This window comes from Galleria mellonella, unplaced genomic scaffold (genome assembly GCF_026898425.1).
Source record: "Galleria mellonella isolate WM207_F2 unplaced genomic scaffold, CSIRO_AGI_GalMel_v1 utg63, whole genome shotgun sequence".
NCBI classification, from domain to species: Eukaryota; Metazoa; Arthropoda; class Insecta; order Lepidoptera; family Pyralidae; genus Galleria; species Galleria mellonella.
This window is the reverse complement of record NW_026442130.1, coordinates 13993640-14020333: the sequence shown is the minus strand read 5'-3', so window position 1 is coordinate 14020333 and position 26694 is coordinate 13993640. Positions and strand designations below refer to the sequence as shown.

The 26694-nt window shown below is 35.4% G+C and overlaps 4 protein-coding genes across 11 annotated transcripts in view; 2 read left to right on the top strand and 2 right to left on the bottom strand.

Annotated features, from left to right (window-relative positions):
* The window catches only part of LOC113515767 (resistance to inhibitors of cholinesterase protein 3), a 62976-nt gene extending 59629 nt beyond the window's left edge, over window positions 1-3347 (top strand). For all 7 annotated transcript variants that reach the window (XM_031909775.2, XM_031909773.2, XM_031909772.2 and 4 more), the window contains one exon: window positions 282-3347. In XM_031909775.2, the coding sequence (XP_031765635.2) occupies window positions 282-395 (114 nt within the window). In that variant the 3' untranslated portion in view covers window positions 396-3347. The remainder of the gene's footprint in view (window positions 1-281) is intronic.
* Window positions 3348-6268: 2921 nt separating this feature from the next.
* Window positions 6269-8652, bottom strand: LOC113515782 (NADH dehydrogenase [ubiquinone] 1 alpha subcomplex subunit 11). The gene is made up of 2 exons (XM_026900067.3): window positions 8063-8652; window positions 6269-6373 (listed from the first exon to the last, which is right to left on the bottom strand). The coding sequence occupies exons 1-2, from the start codon at window positions 8553-8555 to the stop codon at window positions 6366-6368; spliced, it is 501 nt and encodes a 166-aa protein (XP_026755868.1). The 5' UTR covers window positions 8556-8652; the 3' UTR covers window positions 6269-6365.
* Window positions 8653-10284: 1632 nt separating this feature from the next.
* On the top strand, window positions 10285-12249 carry LOC113515768 (F-actin-capping protein subunit alpha). The gene has a single exon (XM_026900051.3). It carries the CDS (start codon window positions 10314-10316, stop codon window positions 11178-11180), a length of 867 nt encoding a protein of 288 aa, XP_026755852.1. The 5' UTR covers window positions 10285-10313; the 3' UTR covers window positions 11181-12249.
* Window positions 12250-21609: 9360 nt separating this feature from the next.
* The window catches only part of LOC113515763 (alpha-1-macroglobulin-like), a 34251-nt gene continuing 29166 nt past the window's right edge, over window positions 21610-26694 (bottom strand). For both annotated transcript variants that reach the window (XM_052899939.1, XM_052899940.1), the window contains exons 25-29: window positions 26236-26393; window positions 24927-25044; window positions 24204-24397; window positions 22675-23527; window positions 21610-21749 (exon numbers count right to left, since the gene is read on the bottom strand). In XM_052899939.1, the coding sequence (XP_052755899.1) occupies window positions 21613-21749; window positions 22675-23527; window positions 24204-24397; window positions 24927-25044; window positions 26236-26393 (1460 nt within the window). In that variant the 3' untranslated portion in view covers window positions 21610-21612. The remainder of the gene's footprint in view (window positions 21750-22674; window positions 23528-24203; window positions 24398-24926; window positions 25045-26235; window positions 26394-26694) is intronic.

The following is a 26694-nucleotide window of genomic DNA, read 5'->3' as shown; positions in this document are numbered from 1 at the left end:
GCTGACGGCCCACCTGATGGAAACTGGTAACCGTCGGCTATAGACATGAGCAGTACCATGGACATAACAGATTATACTGTTTCGCCCATGATACCCCCCATGCGTTGTCATTCCTGAGGACTCAGGTGTTATTCCTCTGTACCCTGTAAATTCACGCCATATCCCACCCTTCAAACCGAAACACAGCCATGCAAACACAACTGCTTCACGGTAGAAACACGAATAGGATAGACGTACCCAAGCAATCGACTTTTGTACAAAGTCTCCGTCTGTTGTTACAGAAAGAAGAAATGTCCGATGAAGAAGTGGAAGAAGAAGAGATAGAAATAGAGGAAGAAGTTGAAGAAGAAGAGGAAGAGGAGGAGGCGCCGAAAGCAGTACCAAAGAAGGAATGAACTGATAATTGTACGGGACACTGATGTGGGATTTGGTGACCGAATGAAAAAAAACGTAGGTACAGTCAGCATAAAAAATTAATGAACACATTATGATTTTTAAATGCAAATTTTGAAAATTTTTATAGGAGTAAGGATAGTTTTTCCCTTTTGGATATTTTAGGGTTTTTATTTCAACGGTCAAGTTGGTGTTACAAGCGTTCGATGAATGTTGATAACTTACCATCGGACTGGCCGTATGCTTGTGACTGTATCTATAAAAAAAATGTGTAGACACATAAAACGCTCAATCCCATATCAGTGATGTAATGTAATATATATATATTTTCCTATGTAATAAAATTTATTTTTACTGTTACATTCATTTGCTTTTCTATGTATTAATTTTTTTTTTCTTTTTTTTTTTTTTGTATATGTTTATGTCTTCGCTCTCTTGTTGTTCTGCTGCTGTATTTTTAGATTTAATTTTAATGTATTTTGTGCATATGTTAAGTTTTATTTAAAAATATTGATTTTAGTAGATTTAATTCTAATTTTGTTGTCGACCATAATTACTAATTAGGCCATATATAAATGGCCAATATTTGCTTTTTATGTCCCATTACCGACTATTACTACGAGTGTGACGGTGGCGCCCTCTCATGACAGGAGTTATTTAATTTCGTAATTATCGTTGCGAGTAATTACTGAGTGTCTGTCGTCTTGTATATGTTTCTATAAATATTGAAACATGTTTTTTATTGACATTACGTATGGAAAATTGTGAAATATAAATAAATAAAAAAAAATGTTTGTTAATTTTCCATTTCTAAATATATACTAGGTATATATATGTATCTAGAGATTTTGAGGTGTAAATTTTTTTAACACATTCGGTAATATTGCATCTAATATAATGGTGTATTTACATTAGCGCGATTGAACGACTGATTGGTTCCATTATATCGATTGGTAAACTGTTTAACCTCTGTTCAATAAATAAGATTTTTGTTTACTGACCTCATATTATTATATTAAAGATTTTTTTTAGATTTTTAATTTAGAATTTTAATCGATTTTAAAAAAAATAGGAGATTTTAAATTATAGTGTATTTCTTTTTTCTAATATTAAGTTTTACCATCGCTGAGTCAATGTTTTTATAAATATTGGTATATAGAAACAATTTTTACCAATTCTAAAATTAAAATATAATTATTACTATATGTGATTAAATCTTGCATAATGTCATTTATACTGTAAATTTAATTAAGTTTGACTTTGCCTAAAAAATGGATTTTGGTAATGGCTTGACTGTCATTTCGATATTTTTTACGGAAAATTTGTACATTGACAATACATCCTAAAAAATTTTAATTAATATACATTTTTGTATAAAGTAATTGCGCCCGTGCGAAGTCAGTTCGTATTGTAAGTAGTCCAATCGACTTATCGAAGTCGATCGATTGGTCGCCCTAGTGTGAATGCCCCTTAATAGATTAAGATCATAAAACGATTTAGTAGTTTGTGTGGAAATATGAATTTACAGTGTTCAATGTTTTGTGCCAAACTTACTACCGGCTCATATATTTATTTATTTATTTATAATTATTATTATTATATTAACAAAGTCATTAGTCATAAACCAATTGGGAAAATTGTTTTTACCTGAAAGGATATACTTACAGATTGTGTTACATAGAAATTTTATCAAAAACGGTTTAGTAGTTTAATTTTTAAATAAAAATAACTGATTTCGCCACAAATGGAGTCGATTTTGTGGAACACAATATTATAAAAAAAAAAATATTAATTTTCAATCATAATTACTATGTATTTCATGTTTTATTTTATTCCATTTACCCTATTTGTGTCTTCCAATTCGTCCATTCAACCCTAAGTCTGCAATTTAGCCAAATTTTGTTTTGTATTGTGTAATTTTTATAGGTAAATCTAACGCCGTTTTATCAGAATACCATTTTCTTTTGAAATTGGGTATAATTAGGGTGTTAGCACTGAAGTGAGGTTAAGATTGCGTTTTTGCATTTAAGAGTATTGTACACAGCAGAAACTTAACAGCGCTCATTGAATTGTTCAATTGAATATTTATTGTAAGTTTTATGTTGAAAACAACAATTATTTTCATTAAATTTTTTTTTGGATTATTCCTATTTTCCCTTTTTGGTATTAGAAATAAGATAATTAAAAAAGAAGTGTGTGATACTGCAATATAGCTCTGAAACAATTTTGTCAGTTTATGTTTTTGTTGTCTAGTCATATCGAAAAAAAAATTTAATTTCTTTCAAATTTACAGATAAAGAGTATAAATTCTGAACTGTCGTTCTCTAAAATCCATTTTAGGAAATGATGTTTTAGAATTGTAAAGAGTTAACGGGGAACTTTTAATTATAAATTATAATTAATGTTTTTTAATAGAAATGAGAATTGGAAAATATATTTGAAATACACATTTTAAGCGCTTTATATATTTGCTGCAGAATTAGATAATTTATTTCTCTTTGGTCGTTTTTGAATGACAAAGATATCTATTTAATAGTGAAAATAGATAAATTGATGCTTGTTTGAAGAAGTAATATATAATTTTTGTGAAGTCAGAAACTCGAGATGTTACATTTGTTTTTGATTCTATGTCTACGGCCAATCGCTGATAGCTTACTAGCCAAAGCCTTAATAAATTTATTGTCTATGGGCAATTGATGTCTCTATCTTTGAATTATGTTCAATTTTACCTTAACAAGTAGTATTCCTAGAAGATTCTAATCAGCAAACTTAACGCTTCTCCTTTAGTAATGCTTGTACATTCCCATTCTCATTTTTTATTAAATTATTTATTTCTGTTATATACTTAATTTAATTATAAGGGAAATACGAATTTAACATTTAATTGTAGCATTTTTTGTTTTAGATTGCTTAATCTCTGTTTTATAGTTGTAAGAAATAAAAATTAACACAAATTTGTTGTTTTATTATCGGTGTCTCCCTTAGTTTTGGTGTAAATTCATAGATTATTGATCCAGTGGGGTTGCATTTAAGGTCATTAAATCAGTTACAAATTTTGACAATTGTCACAAGTCATACAGCAATGTTTACATCAAGTTGCTATACCTTTACCTGTGTTTCAAAATAATGATGTTTTTATTATAATATGGAAGTGAGAAACGGTATGTTCTACCACAGATAATATTATACTAGTACAGATACATCATCGTGAACAAACAAGTGAAAAGCTCTAAGTCGGTTTATTCTTCGGCTTAATTTTAAGTTGTTCATATGTGCGCTAGATGCCGCTACTTTCTTCGTGTCTGGGAGTCTAGTGTCCGAGTGTCTGAGTGTCTAGTGTCTAGTGTCCGAGTGTCTATTGTCTGAGTGTCTAGTGCTGTGTGTCTGAGTATCTAGTGTCTGTGTGCCTGAGTGTCTAGTATCTGTGTGTCCGAGTGTCTATTGTCTGAGTGTCTAGAGACTGTGTCTAGTGTCTGAGTGTCCAGTGTCCGAGTATCGAGTGTCTGAAAGTCTAGTGTCCGAGTGTCTAGTGTCTGGGAGTCTAGTGTCTGAGTGGCCAGTGTCCGAGTGTCTAGTGTCCGTACTCCTACAGAAACATTAAAGCTACTATCTTTAAGCTTCTATTTGTCTGTTAATCTACATATACTGCTCACACTGATGAAGTCGTGGGTAAAAGCGAGTGGATAATAATGGCATGGTTAAGCTACTTGCGATATTGGTATACGCTGGTAGGGCACCAGGAAAAGAATATAATTGAAATAGGTGATGATTAAAGATTTTGTAAGATTTAAAAACTAAGCTATTACACCGATTTTGATAAAATTTCTATAGGACCAATGTGTCAGTATATCCTTTCAGAAAAAAAAAATTCCTAATCGGTTTAAAACTGACGGAGTTATGAAGTAACAGACATAAAAAAATACATCCAAATTGAGAACCTACTTCTTTTTGAAGTCCATCAAAAATGAAGCAATCTCATTGTGACGAATTTATCAAAAATTTCCTACGATAACATCCAGGTAATAAAAAAGATCGACATTGACAGGGTATATTATTTCGTGGTTTATTCCTGGTAAATTAATCATGATGAGACGTCTGATTTGACTTTATCCTTGTATATTATACGTCGACTGGTAAGTAGTCTGCTAGTAAGAATAGTAACCTACCACCGTTTGCGTTGTTGGTATATACCAACAACGCAAACGGTGGTAGGTTACTATTCCATTAAAAGTTAGTGACTGATTTCATCATCATCATCATCCTCATACAGTACTAACATTTTGTTCCACAAAATCGCTTAATCTATCACAATATTTACATGCAATGAACGCAAGTACACAGAAAGCATATTGAATTAAAGTAACTAAATTAGTTCAGAAATGACAAATATAGAACGATATGATAACACGAGTATACTAAGTAGGTACTTATCTATTTACATAATAAAATAAAAACCTAACACATTCGGAGAGTTATGTAAAGTAAATCGTATACGATTCATGTAAAGCGAGCTATTTAAACTACTACACAGTCTCGTGCATTACTTACCTACTGAACTATATATGTATAAACGCAAGACGAGACCGCCGAAACGATTCAAATAAATAGGTAATTATTATTTATATGTATGGGTAGAACATTCCACAACATTAGCAAACGCCACAGAGATTTACGCCATCTTTAAGTTGCTTACGCAATTAGTAGTCATCGGTTAATTAATTTATTAGCTTGAGCTGGCGAGCGGCTAAGAAAGTAGCGGCATCTAGCGCACATATGAACAACTAAAAATTAAGCCGAAGAATAAACCGACTTAGAGCTTTTCACTTGTTTGTTCACGATGATGTATCTGTACTAGTATAGTATTATATTATCTGTGGTCATATTAATATTGCATTGTCATTTGATTTGTACTTGTCAGAGTCCAGTTAGAACAAGCTAGCTAGGTCACAATTAAAATCGAAAAACAGAAATACACGTAGTCGCTTATTAATCACGATAACATGCCAACACAATGTAGGTAGATCTCTAGCCGCAGGGTTGCCATTAAAATAATTAATTGTTACTCAAATTTTAAATATTTTTTCTTCAAAACTATAGAACTTTCTTCATTATACTCAAGCACAAATTTGTATCAATTTCTCTACATTTTGCCATGTAACCACAAAGAGAACGACGAATAAATACTAATTATATAACGCTGTCTGATTTACAGATACCACAAATGTAAAATAAAAAATAAATAAAGAAAATATATAGAAAAAAAAATTAGCAAACTTCTCCAAAGCTTTTTGACTTATTTTCAAACATTTTACCAAAATTTTTTGATTTGCAAACAATTAATTTTTATCCATAATTGTGACAAAAGTACCCAATCTGGCAACGCTGTATCTAGAAATTTCAGGTGAACGAGTAAAACAGATTTAGTAGTGCATTAAATAGAAACAGCGCCATCTGTGAAATAATATGTACAAACTTGTAGCACGACCGCGTTAACTAAACAATGCTAATTAGATCGAAGCACAATAGTTTCCTGGTAGAAATAAACCAATTTTTGAATTTTAATATAACTAATGAGTTTTGGTTTAAGAATTTATTTTATTCATTTTTACCTTTTTAGGAGATTTTTAAAATAAAAGTATACATATTTTATAAATGATTTTGTTTGTTTTCTGAAACTTAGAAAAGCATTAATAGTAAATCGCGACTAGTATCGCCATCTATTAAAAAAATTTCCGCGCGGCCATTTTTTTTCGTCATCGTGTCCCCCTGGTCATACACAATGTTTTACCATTTTTTTTTACCATTATTCCATTAATGCGTGTATTGCTATGACAAATATAGGCTTGCTTTGGTTTCCAAAAAAAAAAGACTAGAAAATAATTCGATTTTTTTTAATTGTAACACTTAAATAAAATTAATCACAATCTGATCTTATTTACACTACCATCTGCCTTTAGAAGAGTCTTGTATATTTAGGAACCTGAAACAATAAAATTAATATTTTATACAAATAATACATAACCTATTTAAATAACATTTACTTTATACACATAATGTTAAATTATATTAATTATTTCCAAGATATTGTAAGAGGTGATTAAGGTAACAAAATTCATCAACACGAGAAGAAAATCTAAATAAAATCCTATCATGTGTATTATATATTTCTCCAATGTATATGATATGTACTACTTATTATTATACAATAGATGATAAGGAAATGGTACCCTTCTGCTATTAGTATGTGCTAGGGGGGGCACCAGCAAGGGATCATAGGTGAGGATGAAGTCGATAAAATCAATTGGCTCAAACTGGCAATTCAGTAGGAATGAATCATGATGATGATTACCACAGGGAGACAGTACAAAAGTTGTTTACTTGAGCATCTCTGTCCCATTTGTGTTTCTATTGTGAAGCGGTTGGGTTTGCATGGCTGTTTTGGTTTGAAAGGTGGGTTATGGCAGTGAATGTACGGGGTACAGAGGAATAACACCTGAGTTCTCGCGAATGGCAATGCATGGGTGGTACATGGGCGAAACAGTATACTCTGTTATGTCCATGGTACTGCTCATGTCTATAGGCAACGGTCACCACTTTCCATCTGCTAGTTTGCCATTTTAAATTGCATAAAAAAAATTCTTAGTTGCCTCTTAAGACACCCGTAGGAAAGAAAGGCAATTAGAGTATGGTACTATAACTTTATCATCTTAGGAATAGTAATGCTTCCAAAGAAATACTCATCATGCACCTGATTAGTATCCTCATGTCTATATATTAAAAGTAGGAAGTAGTAGATTTTTCTTTAGTCACCTTTTATGACATTCATAGGAAAGGATGAGGTGGCCCATTCTGTGCTGGGAACACATGGTGAAGTATATAACTAAGCCTTAATAATAGGGGGAAAGGGATTTTTAGTAATGAGAAGGTTAGTCCCCATTGCTATCAATATACCCTATCAGGTCGATCTCTACATGGTTTTCCCTAGAAACCATGGTGACCAATTTATCATTGAATTCGTCATGATGAACTAACTGACCTGCCTTTTCATCCTCACCATTCACCCCTCATTGGTACCCCACCAATATATACCGATAGTGCTCCCACCTGCATTATGATTTACAATTCCATTATCATCCATTAAAAAAAATGTACTAATATTATAATTATGAAAGTGAGTTTGTTGTTTGTTTCCTAATAATGATTTAAAAGTTTTACCAATCACTGTAAAATTTGGTAAACAAACTATATAGGATGTAGAAGGATGTAGGCTATGTTCTATCTTTTTTTTTACAACTTAGAATGGCAAACAAGCTGACGGCCCACCTGATGGAAAGCGGTAACCATCGCCTATAGACATGAGCAGTACCATGGACATAACAGAGTATACTGTTTCGCCCATAATACCCTCCATGCATTGCCATTGCTGAGGACTCAGGTGTTATTCCCCTGTAACTTCATACCATATCCCACCCTTCAAAACGAAACACAGCCATGCAAACACAACTGCTTCACGGTAGAAACACGAATGGGACAGAGGTGCCCAAGCAATCGACTTTCGTACAAAGTGTCCCTCTGGTATATCCATCTCAGTCACATTGATAAAGTTGTGGTTAAAAAGCTAGTACTTAAGTGGATATAAACAATTTTAATATAATATTTCATCACATACCTGTAGTAAAGTTCTTTAATTCCTCCACATCTTTAACAAGACTCCAGTCATGATTAACAGACTTGATAGTTTTTGTTGCGTGAGGTACATCTGGGATAAACACCCATCCTTCGTCTACGCCGGTCTTCTTAATCACAGCCGCGGCACCCAGGACCACTGCTGCTGGTATACCAATTGTCAATGACCTCTGCCATGCACCGAAAATTGAACCCGCGGCTACTCCACCAAGGAAATAGTTAAGCTCATCGTTTTTGCCTCTCACGTTCTGAACTACGTTTGCGGTGACAGTAAATGCTGATGCCATACCAACGAGAGGGCCTATGATATAGCCGTAACGACCTATGGTGTTTATGACACCTTTAGGATGCGAGAACATTAGCACATCGAAAGATGCTGCAGCGAGCCCGGTCAGGGCGGCATATTTAGATGTTACAAAGGTCTTCTTTAAGATATCTGTGCCTTCCGGTGTGTCGTAGTATTTGTAACTAAACATTGTGTTTACTTTTATAGTGTGCTAAAATAAATTATTTTAAGAGAAGTAGTTACACAACACTGCAAAAATACTAATTATCAAACTGACATTAGAGACTGACATTACCATGACATTTTTTTTTTTTTTAGTACGTTTGTTCCGTTTGGAACAGGCTAAGGTCGGAGACCATGCTGCCTAGTCTTCAAAAAGATAATTTGTCTGGAATTTACCATGACATTATGATTGTCAGTTAGCTAGTGACCAAAGATTATTTAGGTATATAATCGGAACACAGATAATATAATACTAGGGCCGGAGGAAATACGTACTTTTTTTCTTAGGATCATAACAAAGATTTGAGAATAAGATGATAATGATATAGTAAACATCGAGGCACTAGTAAGGGAGATAAGTGAAAATGAAGCAGATCAGTCAGCCCATTATGACAAACGAATCACTAAATCAATTATGATGGTTTCCAGGGGTAACCGTAAGGAGGTCGACCTGATAAGGTATATTGCTAATCTTATTAGGTTTGCTAATCTCTATTACTAACAATCCTTTTTAGCCCCGGAAATACATAGTGGTTAGGTTAAATTAAGATTTAACTTACTACAAGGATACGAATAACTGTTATGTAGGTAATATTAATTTTATTTGTAACTGGGGAGTCAAAGGAACTATGAAATGTAGTGTATCAGCTAATAGATTGTTACTGAGCTAGTAGCAATTTATTAGTTAATGAACTACATTTCATAGGTTATACTCATTGATATAGTGTATGCATATGCTACCTATATATTAATAAAACGAGCTAGTAGTTTTAATTTCTAAGAAAAAAAAAAACTATCATTGCTTTTTTATATTGTTTTTTTTTTAATACATGATAATACAATGGTAGTCCCGCCTGCGCTATCGGTATACACTGACGGGACACCAGTAAGGAATAATAAGTTAGGATGAAAAGGCAAGCCAGTTAGCCCATAGTGACGAATTCAATGATAAATTAGTCACGATGGTTTCCAGCGGGGACCACATGGGGATTAATCTGACGGAGTATATCGACAGCAGTGGGGATTAACCTCCCCATTATTAACAATCCCTTTCCCCCTTATTTCATATGGATATACACGTACGTATGTATCATTTAATCAATGATGATCTCAATAAGTCCATCGTTCGATTTTAAAGATAGAATAATTTTTGTAATTGAATAATGGATAAGGTAATCGGCAAATAAATTAATAAATATTGAAAATTGTTAAATTATAGACAATATACGTTCAACGTAGGAAACGTTGTCATACATTCGTAAAAATATACAATTATCAATACAGTAAGCTCTGTGGATGTTTTCATTGTCGCTTGTAAGAATAAATAAATAAAACCGGAGCATCTATATTTTTGTTTCGAAGCGGTAATCATAAAACAACTATCAATCGCTATAATATTATATCTTATACTATATATATGCCAATAAAAGCGAACTTGATTTAGGTTTTCATTTAAAAACAAGGAATAACGTACACATTTATGATAATATTTGTAATTAAGAATAATAGAATCGACTATTACTTGTAACTATTATGGTATAAATAAAATATGAATTCAGAAGGACATTGTTTTTGCTAAAAATATTATATTTTAAATAATTTAAAATAATTAATTGTAAAAAAAATTGTATTACTTTCTAAAATACTTTTATTGTGAACGCATGCGACAGATAAATTTTTATTTGCAAATCCGTCAATCCCGTCATTAGTGTCAAAAGTATCAAAAATGGCGGCGGACGGTGACGAAGTGATAAGTGATCAGGAAAAAGTTAGAATTGTATCGGATTTTATTCTTCATTCACCACCTGGTGAGTTCAACGAGGTATTTAACGATGTGAGAGTCCTTCTGAACAATGACAGTCTCTTGAAGGAGGGCGCCAGCGGTGCTTTTGCGTCATACAACAAGGACCAGCTCACGCCCGTTCGACTTGAAGGCTCCGAGCTGCATACTTTAATAACCGATCATAATGAGCTCGGCGGCGGTAGATTCTTTGATCCACGCTCTAAACGATCGTTCAAATACGATCATTTACGCAAGGAAGCGTCCGAATATGAATCGTATGAGCCAGACAGAGTAGCGGAGCCTTGGCGGGCAGCACTCGACGAGGAGTTGACGGCGTACGTGGCCGCACATTATAAACACGGTGCCAGCTTAGTTGTAGGCCGGGCCCTCGAGAACGGGGCGGTTTCACTCGTCGCATGCATCGAGGACCACCAGTTCCAGCCGAAGAACTATTGGAATGGCCGATGGCGTTCACTGTGGTCCTTGACTGTTGGCGGCGGCCCAGCGGAACTGCGAGGCATGCTTCGCGTGCAGGTGCACTACTACGAAGACGGGAACGTGCAGTTGGTTAGCTCTAAGGAGGTTCGAGCGCCGCTCGTGGCGACAGGCGAGGCGGCGACCGCGAAAGAGTTTGTCCGGGTTGTGTGTGATGCGGAGAACGCGTACCAGACGGCTATCTCTGATAACTACAAGACTATGAGTGACACGACCTTCAAGGCGCTCCGGCGACAGTTGCCGGTGACCCGTAGCAAGATCGATTGGGCACGGCTTGTCTCGTACACGATCGGTAAGGAGCTGAAGAGCCAATGATGTCCTGCCGCTGCGCTCTGAGCCGCAGCGGCCGCTCCATGCCTCTGTACATATTCGCGTAAGAATAAATCTTGTTCAAATGTATATGGGCACCGGGGGTGTCCTGTCTCCCGGCGCGTATTTATCTATGAATATATAGAGAAATCGCTATCTTAACTGTTGAATTTTATTGCATTTTGTTACTCTCCATATAGAAGGGTTACTGATGAGCATGCAGCACACTGAAGTGGCCAATAATTGGACTACATTTCTGTTTTGGGCAATGATGAGTCGACATGTTGTCCATTTATGTTGGTAGCACTGTACGTACAGAATATGTTGTATGTAGGTGTGGAACTGCTCTAGAGCAGTATCTGATTAGCTCTGTAGGACTGACTGAGACATCATGTCTGTGGTTAATTTATTTTTCTTTCTGAGAATGGTTGAATTGTTGTGTAAGCAATATGATAAACTGTACCATTTTAATTGAAACAAAATGCATGTCAATTAAAACAAGCTAACTAAATTGAAATTATTTAATTTAATATCATAACTGTGTATGATTGTTGATCATACATGTAGAATACTCCAACAAGTCCATCCACACCGTTGTATCTTGTGTAATCAGTATTATTTACATTGTCGCTGAGTATTGCTTGCATAACTGTGTTATGTGAAACTGAACAGGACTGTGTAAGGGCCAGGTCCCGAATGGTGCATTTAAATTGTAGTTAATTTAACAAATTGTCCACGTAGCTTTAATGCGGCGTTTATGAGCATATATAGCACAATATATTCATGAATATTTCAAATTGTAAAACAAAGATACATTGATATGTACTGCGGAGTGTTGCTCAAACGTATTCTATGTTGAACAGAGGAGAAACGAAAATATTGTCCATACATTATGGCTTGAGAGTGCAAGTGGTAACGTAACAATTTTTTTTTTATATAATATAATAATTATAGCTTCTGTAAGTTTATTTTGTAATTATTATAATTATTTTTAATAAAGAACATACATTAAAAATTCAAGTATTCTGTAATGTATGATTAAATTCATTTGAATAAAAATATATATTAAAATGTTGCTAATGTCTGTTTCCTTTAATTTCTTCATGGTATTGCTTATCAGTGCTGTTGCTATCTACTGGCAGGCATTATCTGGTGTTTCCTGGTATTTTTTTATTATGGAAAGTATGATTTATGGGGACAACACATAGGAACACTATGGAAAGTATTTTAAAATAAATACTATTTTTAAATTTTAACAGTATAAATGTAAAATCTTTTTCACATTCTGATCTTAAATACATTTTTGAATGATTTTAAAGAGTTATTAGTATTTAATTCAACATATATTTTTGTGGGTATCCTATGTTATATCTTTGATAAATTCTTCACCGATTTTGATGCATCTTTTTGCATTTACTGCTGTGTTAGTCTGATACTGATGTGTTTAGTTGAAGTAGTTCTTTTTCAGTATACTAACAATCATGAAGTAGGCACTGGCTGAAATTTTGTATACATGTTGATCATCATTATTCACTTCTGAACATAAGTCTCCCCCTAGGGGGGTTTTGTCAGTAGTTACCAAGCTTGGCAGTAGAGTTGGCAATCGCAGTTAGGCTTTAGCGATGCTTTAAGAGGGACGCTGCTGCCCATCCCTCGACTATTAAGTGACCTTATTCGCCTCTTACGACACCCACGGGAAGAGAAGTGGTGGCCCATTCTGTTCCAGAACCACTAGTCCGGTCTATCTAGACATTTGAAATAGCGAAAATTCCCACAGAGCCAAAAATTGGTGGAGACCTTGGGTTCATCATTATAATTAAAAATTTAAAAATCCCCATCGATCCGGTTGGTGCGTTAAAAGTTATTCGGGGTCAAAGGTAAAAAATTTAGGTTTTTTGGATTTTTCTCGAAAACGGTAAGTTTTTTCAAAAAAGTTCCTCAGACCAAATTTGTAGCTCTTCAAATTCTCTACAAAAATGGTCCTTATGATTTTTTTCGAGAGAGTTACCATTACTGAGATATCGCGAATCTAAGCGGTACGTTATACATGATATGCACACATATGCCACGTATATACATATTTAGGCACCTAAACAAGTAAGAATGCCTATTGTGTCTCTTTTTTGTATACTATACTATTCTAAAAACATAAACCCAAAAGATAGTCAGTCCCTAACTGAATCCCCTCTACCCTTATGACCTTGAAAAACATCTGGGTATTCTATTGTCCACATGGTGTCGTTCATATACCTGCTTCATTTAGTGTTAAACGTTTGGTTGAAGTGAATATACGTATTTATTACAGGCGTCTACCATTTACGTTATTTGTGCCATTAAATATCTTAAAAAATGTCTCAATTTTGCTTTATTTGTAATAAACTTTTGACTGAAGAAGAAACAGTTGAGGTTAGTCGTGGAATGCCAACTTTAATCGAGGCCAGTGTCGCGAGAGGTGATGAGTTTGCTGGATATTTAAGAAGTGAAAAGTCCGTTACGATTCACGTGACTTGTAGAAAATCGTATACTCGGAAAAGTTCACTTGTAGCTATAAAAAGACAACGTGAGGATGAACAGGTCAGTACTTCAAAAGTAAGTCCACCTCGTACCAGAGCGCGAGTAAGTGAATCCGACTTTTGTTTTAAGAAATACTGCTTTTTTTGTGGCGATGAAGCCAATGAAGAGGCTGAGATTAAGAAATCTAAGCATCTTCGAAAAAAAATTTATAAAGTTAGTACGCTCTCATTTAAAGAATCCCTTTTGAAAATAGCTAAAAATCGTTCTGATGATGCATCAAAAGCTCTTATGGACCGTATTAATTTTGAGCATGATTTAGTTGCTGCTGATGCTAAATACCATGACTGTTGTTATAAATCTTTCCTAAAACCTAACATTGGTAGTAAAGTAGCTTTAGTACTTAACACTTACTCGCGCTCTGGTACGAGGTGGACTTACTTTTGAAGTACTGACCTGTTCATCCTCACGTTGTCTTTTTATAGCTACAAGTGAACTTTTCCGAGTATACGATTTTCTACAAGTCACGTGAATCGTAACGGACTTTTCACTTCTTAAATATCCAGCAAACTCATCACCTCTCGCGACACTGGCCTCGATTAAAGTTGGCATTCCACGACTAACCTCAACTGTTTCTTCTTCAGTCAAAAGTTTATTACAAATAAAGCAAAATTGAGACATTTTTTAAGATATTTAATGGCACAAATAACGTAAATGGTAGACGCCTGTAATAAATACGTATATTCACTTCAACCAAACGTTTAACACTAAATGAAGCAGGTATATGAACGACACCATGTGGACAATAGAATACCCAGATGTTTTTCAAGGTCATAAGGGTAGAGGGGATTCAGTTAGGGACTGACTATCTTTTGGGTTTATGTTTTTAGAATAGTATAGTATACAAAAAAGAGACACAATAGGCATTCTTACTTGTTTAGGTGCCTAAATATGTATATACGTGGCTATGTGTGCATATCATGTATAACGTACCGCTTAGATTCGCGATATCTCAGTAATGGTAACTCTCTCGAAAAAAATCATAAGGACCATTTTTGTAGAGAATTTGAAGAGCTATAAATTTGGCCTGAGGAACTTTTTTGAAAAAACTTACCGTTTTCGAGAAAAATCCAAAAAACCTAATTTTTTGACCTTTGACCCCGAATAACTTTTAACGCACCAACCGGATCGATGGGGATTTTTAAATTTTTATTAATAATGATGAACCCAAGGTCTCCACCAATTTTTGGCTCTGTGGGAATTTTCGCTATTTGACTACTATTTTTATGTCTAAATTGACCGGACTACACGTGGAAAATACAATAAATTAAGTACAATAATATAATCTGTTTATATTATTAATCGTTACATCATTACATCACGTTAAGTAAGTTTTAACTATTTCAAATAAGTAAGTTAGGTACTTAATTAAATATTTTTTTTTGATGGTTGAAAATGGTATGGTAACTCCGCCTACGCTAACGGGATACGCTGGCGGAGCACCAGTGAAGGGTGATAGATGAGAATAAAAACAGGCCAGTTAGCCCATCATGATGAATTCATCAAGAATTAACCATGATAGTTTCAGGGAGAACCGCGAGGAGGTTCTGGTTGGGTATATTGCTAGCAATAGGATTCTCAGTCTCCATTACTAACAATCCCTTTCCCCCCTATTTAAATAGTTATAAATTACTAACACTTATGGGGCATTCATAAATTATTCTAGTTTCAATGTACTAGTTGCATATACATATTCATATTTGCATTAATTGGTTAGAGAATTAAGAAATTGCATAATGCACCGAAATTAACTCATATATGGTATACTGTTTGCAACATTATCAAACTGCCATTTAAATTATTATTAATGTATTTAATATCTACTTGCTTTAACATAATAACATGCAAATGGGGGGAAAGGGTTAGCAATGGAGTTCGACATTGCTAGCAATACGCCCTATCAGGTCGACCTCCACGTGGTTCCCCCTGGAAACCATCGTGAACAATTCTTGTTGAATTCGTCACGATGGGCTAACTGATCTGCTTCATCCTCATCTATCATCCCTCACTGGTGCCCCGCCGGTGTATACCAATAGCGCGGGTGGGGTTACCATTCCATTATCACCCATTAAAAAAAAACATGCAAATACACCAATTGCGTGACTTAAAGTTACGATAAATTAATAATATTAATATTCATTTAATCAGACTACATAAGGCCCATTTTGTTAGTTATAAATTGACTTAACCTATGTTAGTAAATGAGCGGTCATGACGCTCTTGCATTGATAACTTGTCCCACCCAATATTTTAGGATGGGACAGCCCATTTTACCAGCAATTGTCTTCAGGACACTGTTTGAGCTAACACGCACCCTATCCAACAGCGAAACAATTCGTTTGCGCCGTATTGCGTAAAAATCATCTGTACGAATTAAACGTACAATAATTAAACGAGACCTTTTTGAAGGTCCTATGGGAAGCTTTTATGGGATGGTAATCGCTTCTTAGCTATTGGTTTACTCTGTTGGGGTACAAGGGAGGATGATAGGCAAGATTGAAAAATCAATGAATAATCATTGTGGTTAATTTATGGTAAATTTGACGTGATGGGTCAACTAGAGTTTATCATTAAATCTTCCGTCTAAAATATTTTTATTTATGTATCTACTAGGTATGTCCCGTGCGGCCCCGGCAGAGAATAGGCCACCCCTTAAGTTGTATTAAAAAAAATAGTTTGCATTAAAAACAAATCTTTCCCCCTGGTATGAGGCGAGATGTGACGTAAAGTGCTGTACGTCCCCTGAAGAAGGCTTTCGAATGTGATCGAAACAATTGTTACAAAGAGCGAACAGTAACTTCTTCAAAAGGGGTATAATAAGATTTCTTCAGGGTCGGCAACGCGCCCGTAATACCCCTAGTATTGCAGGCGTTCATAGGCTACGGTAACCGCTTACCATCAGATGGGTCGTATGCTAGATTGTCACCTCATTGGTATAAAAGTTATAAGCAAGTTTTAAAAATAACAAACGAGAAGTTCGATCAATGAGGTCGTTATTTTACGTTACCAGAGGGAGACTTTGTACAAAAGTCGATTGCTTGGGTACCTCTGTCCCATTCGTGTTTCAATCGTGAAGCAGTTTTGTTTCCATGGTTGTGTTTCGGTTTGAAGGGTGGAATATATCGTGAATTTACTGGGTACAGAGGAATAACATTCTAAGTCCTCAGGAATGGCAATACATGGGGGGTATCATGGGCGAAACAGTATACTCTGTTATGTCCATGGTATTGCTCATGTCTTTAGGCGACGGTTACCACTTTCCATCAGGTGGGCCGTCAGCTTGTTTGCCATTCTAAGACGTGTAAAAAAAATACTTGACATAATTAGCATAAAACAATGAAATGAGTTGTAAATGATTATGATGGAATAATTTCCGTTAGAAACAACGATTGTACTAAAGAGTGTAGTTGTTAATTATACATTAATGTATCTACAATAACGTAGTTATAAACGTACGCTCTGAGGTATCTGCGTGTAACGCAAATTAAACGAATGCGACATTTAATATATTATTGTATGAAATAGTAGTATTTTATGTAGTCGTATCCCTATATGTGGATATATGGGGACCAGAGGGAGACTTTGTACAAAAGTCGTTTGCTTGGACACCTCTGTTCTATTTGTTTCTACCGTGAAACAGTTGTATTTACATGGCTGTGTTTCGGTTTGAAGGGTGGGATAAGGCAGTGAATTTACAGGGTACAGAGGAATAACACGTGAGTTCTCAGGAATGGCCACGCATGGGGGGTATCATGAGCGAAACAGTATATTCTGTTAGATCGGTAGTACTGCTCATGTGTATAGGCGACGGTTACCACTTTCCATCAAGTGGGCCGCCAGCTTGTTTGCCATTGTAAGTTTAACCAATTAGATTGCGTATCACTACAATTTCTAAACATATGTTTATTTAACACTCATGCATGGCAAATTTAATTTTTATTTATTCATTTACTCTTTTGTATACTTAATGAGTAAAAAAAAGTTTTATCGTAAAGTAGAGATTACTATTTCATGGTAAGACAACGTGTGTAACTTGATTAAAGTATTCTGGCTCGATAAGGGGGCACGATAACACGGTCGCTGTTGACTCATGCATTTTAACTGTGAGCTCGCCCCGTATACTGCGTTTGCCGAACTGTAATATATTTATTAATGCCAGCTATAGGCCGAGAGACACTTGTATCTTTTGACTTAGTTACATTGATATTTTCCTTGTTTTCTTACGCTTTTAAGTCCATGTAAATTTAATTAATCTTCAGCGTAAATTAAAGTAGATAACCAGAATAGTAAACAGTTTTAGGTATTTAGGGGTTTTTTTAATGGATGGTAATAAAACGGTAACCCCGCCTGCGCTAACGGTATACGCTGGCGGGGCACCAGTGAGGGATGATAGGTGAGGATAGCAAGCCAGGTCAGTTAGCCCATTGTGATGAATACACATCCTACCCTTCAAACCGAAACACAGCCATGCAAACACAACTGCTTCAAGGTTGAAACACGAATGGGGCAGAGGTACCCGAGCAATCGACTTTTGTACAAAGTCTCCCTCTATCTATTGCAGTTTGGTAATGTATAACGTGATAGAATAATATAAATAGGCACGACCAGTCGATCTCGTTTTAACCTTTTAATATAGAACGCACGACAGTTATTTATAAAACTGAGGCCATTTAATTATAATTCTCACGCATTCCAGTACCCTACAATGATGTCATATAGAAAATAAAGACGATTTTCTTATATTTGCTTGTGTTGTGTCTTGATCAACATATTCTACATACATACATACATATCTGTCACGCCTGTCTCCCATTACGGTGGGCAGAAACAATGGAACGCCAAATGCTTCGATTCGGGGGAAAGGGATTGTTAGTAATGGAGACTAAGAATCCCATTGCTAGCAATATACCCAACCAGGTCGACCTCCTCGCGGTTTCTCCGCCTATGGTAACCCCGCCTGCGTTAACGGGATACGCTGGTGGAGCACCAGTGAAGGATGATAGGTGAGGATGAAGCAGGTCATTTAGTCCATCGTGATGAATTCAACAAGAATTGTTCACGATGGTTTCCAGGGGGAACTACGTGGAGGTCGACCTAACAGGGTATAGTGCTAGCAATGGGGCTATCAAATTCCATTACTAACAATCCCTTTCCCCCTTACACAGGTATTAGGTATACAATAAAACACAGTTTAGAATTAACATATTGTAATTCACAGCCTATATACAAAAACATGCATATATTTATAGTGGCAGCTACGACTTTGTTGTATGATCTAATTCTATACATACACATTTCATAAATGAGTAATACGCTATTATGACATAACCATTTTACGTTGGATTTTATTGAAGGCAAGGAAATAATAATTAAAAAAAGAACACAATTTTAAAAAAAAAAAAAACCATAATTGGTTATTATACTCGTAAAGTATCGATTTTTTTTTTATACAAATTAAAATAGCAAACAAGCTGACGGCCCACCTGATGGAAAGTGGTAACCGTCGCCTATAGACATGAGCAGTACTATGGACATAATAGATAGAGCATCGAGCCTCAAAAACGGGTCAACTTTTTGTCAGCCAATTGTCAAATTAGCTGACTCGTTTTTTATTAATGTTCTAAAAATTTACGCACGCAATATATCTTGACGTATCTATATTTAATTAATAAATAAATAAATAAAATGAGTGTTTACGCATTAAAAAGACGCAGAATTAATAAGACAAAATAAATATAGAAGTTATAAAGGAATCACTCATAATTCATTTATCACGCAAAATTGTATGAAAAAGTTGATCGGTTTTCTCGAAGCACTTGTGTGAAGATACATTTAATATCGTATTATAATCGTTTATGATTAAGAAAAAAAAAAAAGAAAAAACATGATATTTACTTGTATTTTTACATTGAGTATAGGTATTTATTTATTTTATTAAGTATACAAATATATAATTTATTTAAAAATTAACTTAGATAATAAAAATTGAGATTAGAATAAATAAATTCGATAGCACTGTATTTACAGCAAAAATTAACTTAAGGCATAACTTATTGCGTTAATTAATAATTAATTTTTATAAAGAGAACTTAGTATTTAGAAGTTGGCGACTATTATAAATGCAAAACTTTGTTTTGAAATAATGTTCGTAGATTACATTTAGATAGAAAAAAAAACACCTTAAAACAATGATAGGGGTAATAACGGGCCATTGTTCATTAAACAAACAATTATACACAATAGGAGCCACAGACAGCCCTCTATGTCGAGGTTGTTAACGCCGAAGAAACGGCTGCTCACATAATCCTGGAATGTGAAGCTGTGGCCCTTCAATGTTTAGAAATCCTCGGAACGGTGAGGTCGCTCCGTGAGGCCTGTGAAGATCCCAGGAAGCTTCTGCGCTTCTGGGCGGAGCTGGGTTGGCTGTACTAGCCACGACTCATACGCACAACGGCCCAAATGAGAGGCTAAGTGCGGAAAAAAGAGTCCAATTTACATTACATTACAATGTTCAGAGATATTTCTGGGCTCAGTCATTGTTTAGTTCTTTAATTAATGGACAAAAACAGATTGTTGGTATAAAACAAAATAAATTTAATTTACTACACAATTTTCGGTTATTTTGAAAGTTTATTACAATGCGTCACGTTTCCAAGATTAAAAAAAGAGAATAAAATGCAAGAATATGTAATCTATTGGATAAATTAAAATAATAAATTATTTGGTGATTTAAATACACTATCAAGATTTAACGCGATGAAAAATTGCAGGTAAATATTACCTACAGACTTGTTTTTTTGTCGTACCTACGACGTGGTACAATCCACGTCGAAACGTCGGCAATAAAGAAGCAAGTATATAAGTACTATGTACCTGTAAAACCTTTTTCTTCGAGTTAAGTTCTGATAGTGTATTTAAACGAAATAATTATTCAAAAATGACATTTTCAAAGTTAATAAATTGTATTAAAAGCTTGAATATGAATTTCAAAACTTTTTTTATGCAACTTAGAATGGCAAACAAGCTGACGGTCCACTTGATGGAAAGTGGTAACCGTCGCCTATAGACATGAGCAGTACTATGGACATAACAGAGTGTACTGTGCGCCCATGATACCTCTAATGCGTTGCTATTTTTGAGGACTCAGATGTCTTGCCTGTATAAATTGTAATTTTAAAAATCTTTATTTATATATTTTTTTATATACAATGTACTTTGATTGGACCTAGGCTCTGTACCTTTTAGAAACATAATTTTTATGATTCAGTAAGACTCCCTCACCAGAGGGAGACTGTACAAAAGTCATTTGCTCGGGTACCTCTGTCCCACTCAAGTTTCTACCGTGAAGCAGTTGTGTTTGCATGGATGTGTTTCGATTTGAAAGGTGGGATATGGCAGCAAATTTAGAGGGTACAGAGGAATTACACCTGAGCCCTCAGGAATGGCAACGCATGGGGGGTGTCTTAGGCGAAACAGTATACTCTGTTATGTCCATAGTACTGCTCATGTCTATAGGCGACAGTTACTACTTTCCATCAGGTGGGCCGTCAGTTTGTTTGCCATTTTAAGTTGCATAAAAAATAACCTATAAGGACTATCTATATTAACCAATGTATTGGAGAAAATTGAATGATATTGATAGCACTTCAGCTGCCTGCTAACAACATGCTTTCTAATTGCATTGGGTTGACTGGAAGAGATCTCTGTCAGAGATAAGATCACCCTTGCTCACAATATTTATAAATGCATTAACAATGTAATTTACAAGTGCAATAAAGATATATATATATATATATATATATATATATATATATATATATATATATATATATATATATATATATATATATATATATATAATGTTAACTTATCCATTAGGAGCGCTGTATCTTCTATATTTTCTATAGTATGGGTTCCGTTGGTAGTATGGGTATGTATGCGGGGTAGGATACATTTGAAATCCTTTGCTCAGTCCATTACCAGGTAATGGTGGAAGATGTACTCCTGTAATATGGAAGGTAGTTATTATTACTGATTAACGATAATATGTGTCAACTGTCTTCAAAAAGAAGGAGTAAAGAGTTGTATTCTTTTATGTTTGTAACTTCATAACTCCGTCAGTTTTAAACCGATTTGAAAAATTCTTTATTTATTTGAAAGCATATACTTTCAGATAGCTCCTATAGAAGTTTTATCAAAATCGATTATGTAGTTTAGTTATTAAATGAAAATAACTGGTTATGTAACAATTTAAGTAGATTTTTTTAGGACAATTTTTAATTATAATGGATGAGAATGGAATCGTATTTGCCTGCGTTAATGGTTCGCCTATTATCCTGTACAGTATTGCAGGGTGATAGGTGAAGATGAAGACATGATAGTTGACCTATTGTGACAAATTCATTGGATTTAACCACGATGGTTTTCAAAGGTAACGTGTGGAGGTAAATCTGCCATAGTATTGCTAGTAATAGTCTTCCAGCTGCTTTTTAGCAATGGGAAGTTAGTCTTTATTGATAGCAGTATACTTTGTTAATTATCTGGAAATAAATGTGGTTATTTTTTTTTTATACTATAAAAGTGGCAAACTAACATATAGCCCATTTGAAGGTAAACGGTCACAGTAGTCTATGGACGCCTGCAACACTAGGGGCGTTACGTGCGCGTTGCCAATTCTGAAGAAACCTTAATATATCCTTCTTGAAGAACCCCATACTGTAGTCTTCTAGTGAACTTACCACGATGGGTCAATTGATCCGATTTAGTCCTCAGCTATCATTGTTAGGAGTTCCTCAGTGTATCTCAAGAGTGTAGGGGCGACTACCATTCTATTTTAATTCCATTAAATGGAAAATCTATCAAATTTAAATTCAGTAATTGTCTTTACATGGGGTTTCTCTTAGACAAAGGATTAAATTAAATACAATACCCGGTGGTGGTAGAGCGACCGTCATAAAATTCTGTGGTGGCAACACTATAACGGGAACTGGTCCTTCTATCCCGGATGGAACTTCTAGATCTTTCTCCGTGTCGATCACGTGGAAACTCGATAGCGTTGGATTCTGAATAGGATTCTGATTTTCTTTCGTATCGTCTCTCTCCTCTATTTTATGTTTGATTTCGGCATTTTTCGTGATTTCGTTATCGAAGTCTGTTCTATTACTGCTAACATCTCTGATGTTTTGCTCTTGTCCGATTTTATGATCTTTTTCATTTATTTCTGTAACTTTATTTTCCTTCAAAGTAGGAACTCTACTACTATTAATTTCATGTATACTTTCATGAGTTACAATTGCATTCGGATCATTTATATTTGAATCAAAGTTTTTAAGATCATCTTTTACATTGACCTCACTACTATTTGTGTTTTCATTTACACTGATTTTTAAATCATCAGCAGTTGATTCTATCACTTCTAATCCTAAAGTATCTGCAACTGGGTCTATATCTTCTTTTCTATTGAGAGTGACAGATTTATCTGCTTCTTTTGGTATTTCATCATCATTATCATCATCATGATGATTAGCGACAAACTCATCTGTCTCTTTTAATACTTGTGTTTCATTAATTTGATTTATATTTTCTTTATTATCTTGTGTTAAATTGTCGTACAGGGGATCATCAAGAGGTATACCTTCAGGTATATCTTCAAACGAATACTCGTTCATAATAGCTATATCTCCGGAGAGTGATCTCGCTTCGTTGTATAAATTGTCAGACGCGTGATATTGGTTGGCTTCGAAGGATACTCTTGCTGGACAGTCTTCAGGTATTGTGTACATCTGTATGTATGAGAACAATCGTTAATACAGATTTGTTTTAAATTAATTTATAATTTGCTGAAATATGGCCCTTTTTCCCATGGGTGTTGTAAGAGGTAATTAAGGGAGCTTAATGGTCGACGGATGGGTAAGCGCGTCCCTCTTAAAATATCAACAAAGCCTAAATACGGTTGCCAAACCGCATGGTAATGCCAACGTGGTAACTACTGGCAAAACCTCCTAATAGAGGAAGGTCTATGCTCAGCAGTGGACAGTTAACGACCGATATGAACGAATAGGAAATATGTTGCAAGTGAAACATACCAGAGATTATATAGAGTTTCTTAAATAAAAAAGATTAATAGTGTAATTCTAAATAGTGCATTGAACGAAGGTCTTGGCATTTATCGATTGTTACTATTGTAGTGAGTTTAACTCTCGAATTCAATGTGGTAGAAAACAAGCCTTGTTTAGTTTTTTAACGGTGTTTTCCATAACTGCAATTGGAAATTTATGTCGACATAGTATTTTTGATCACATTCGAAGTCAGTCTGAAGGTCGTAAGACCAAATTTCAGGATAAATCTTTTCTGAATTGTTATTTGCTTCGTATTTTGGAAGATACATAGCTGCACGTCAAAGACGTAACTTTTAACGCCAGAGGGTTTCAAACAATTATTAGAAACCGAGAAACTAACCTGTGTATCGTTTACAGAAGGCTTGTAATAGTCCATGACTCTGACATGCGCTGGCTTGGTTCTAGTCTTGGGGCCGACGGCGTGGACTTTGTAGCATTGGTGACCTCCGCTGCCCAGGGTGTCGCTGCCGTCACGAGTGGCCAGGTAGAAAGTTGTACGCCCAGTTTTTGGACTTAGTTCTATGCGACGCAGTACTGGAAGTTTAATTTTTTAATGTAACATGGAATAGCAAACAAGAATACAAAATATACTACCATTGTCATTTCTGTGGACCATGGTGTTATGTGGCTGTACCATGTAATTTTACTGCCATGCGTCACCATTTAGACTAAAATACTGATAATGTATGTATAGTTGCTTGGCAACAATAATAAGAGTAGAACTTTAGTCACATTAACGTGTCTATATTGTACGTCTGTACCTACCTACTTCTAATATGGGGAAAAGGAATTGGTAATGGGGTCTTATAGCCCTGTTCTGGCAATATACACTATCAGACTGACTTTAACGCGGTATCTCATGGAAACCGTCGTGGTTAATTATTGTAGAATTCGTCACGATGGGCTAACCAACTTGCTTTTATCTTCACTTATCGTCTTTCACTTGTGGCGAGATTACCATTCCATTTTCATGGATTAAAAAGATTTCCCTGGAATATCCTGCAAGTTTCCAATTTTATAATCTGAAATGAATTTAAAAATAAAGTGCTTTCAGTAGGTTTACGTGAATCGGTTTGTCGCAGCTGTGAATACAGCAGTTGTGCGTCCGCGCCGAACCCGCCCGGCAGAGTCAACTCCAGTAGCGCCATCTCCGGAAACAATCCGCTCCACATTACACATGCCTGAACCAACAAAATCCATATTCATAATCATGATATCAGCTTTTAACTGTCCACTGCTGAACATAAACCTCCCCCTAGGGGGTTTTGCCAGTAGTTTGTTGTAGCGGATTGGTAACCGCAGTTAGGCTTTGGAGATGTTTTAAGAGGAATACTGCTGCCCCTCACTCGCCCTCCCTTAGTCGTTCTTTACGAAACACACGCGAAAGGGTGTAGCCTATTATTATTGTAATATTATTACATATATTTTGGTATTATACTATATACATAATCAGCCGTGTAGATCCCGGTATAGAATGGGCCACTCCGTCCTTTCCCGTGGGTATCGTAAAAATTGAATAAGGGAGCTTATAGTGGAGGGATGGACAACAGTGTTCCTCTTAAAATATCACCAAAAGTCAGACTGTGGTTACTAACCCGCCTATACTAAGCATAGGTAGAATTACTTACCTATTACTTTTAAACTAGTAAAATTACTCTTATGGGAGGAGGGAAGGCTGTGTTCAGCAATGGACAGTTAACGGTAGACACGACTATTACATAATTAACATTCTGTGTTCAGAAAGAGACCGTACAAAGGTTGTCTGAAGGAATGACTCTTTCTCTCGTGGAGCAGTTGTGATTGTATGGTTTGATATTTTACGAGGAAAACTACGTATATTTTAAGGCACTCAGGAAGGCAAATTAGCAGACGTCAAACCTGATAGAATTTATTTATTTATTTATTGATTAAACACAAGAAATATGCAACGCGAGTACATTGGATCCCGCACTACACGAACCTGAATCACGGAAGTCCATATAGGATTACCAAGACACAATGTTTTACAAATGTGAGCCAATTGTACCGAAACAATCATGATGGAAGGGCATTGTTAAATAATATAAAAGTGCTTCGTGAAGACATGTGCATAGAAGGTGGTAATCTTCTTCTATAGAAATGAACAGCACCATAGACATTAGAAAACACTGTAACGCTTACGGCACCTCTCATGCATTACCATTTTTGAGGGTAACCGTGTTATATCTTCGCATCCTGTAATTTCACTGCCTTATCTCATCCTTAAAACAGAAGCACTGCGATGCAAGGACAGCTGCTTTACGGTAGAAACATGAATACAGACAGAGGTATCCAAGAAGATAATGTACATGCTTGACTCGAGCCTCTTGATCGTTTACGGACTCTATGTATACCTCAATAACAGCAGCACAGAAGCAGCTGGTGTTGGTGGTGCAGTGGAAGGCGCCGTCGGTGTGGACGGTCACCTGCACGGACAGCAGCTTGTCATCGCTCTCAGCTGCAGTTACCGTGTGGTACGAGCGGGTAGCTTGAACCAGGGCGCAACCTGAACCTGGGCATTAGGGGAAAAGGATTGTTAGTAATGAGATCTATCAGGCCCATTATTAGCTATATACCTTAACAGGTAAACTATCGTGATTAATCTTTGACGAATTCATCACAATGGGCCAACTGATCTGCTTTATAATTTTTTACTGATTCATAAGCAGGGTTACCATTCTATTTTCATCCATTAAACAACAACACCATTTTTAAAATGACAGCTAAGGATGCCCATGCACCTGTAATAGGGCATTTCGTCAGGACGATGAGTAAAACACAAAATAACCATGTCCTGATTTGGAAAGGGATAG

Excerpts from the sequence above, each read along its gene's own strand:
- LOC113515782 (XM_026900067.3), bottom strand. The coding sequence starts at position 8,555 with ATGTTTAGTTACAAATACTACGACACACCGGAAGGCACAGATATCTTA.
- LOC113515768 (XM_026900051.3), top strand. The coding sequence starts at position 10,314 with ATGGCGGCGGACGGTGACGAAGTGATAAGTGATCAGGAAAAAGTTAGA.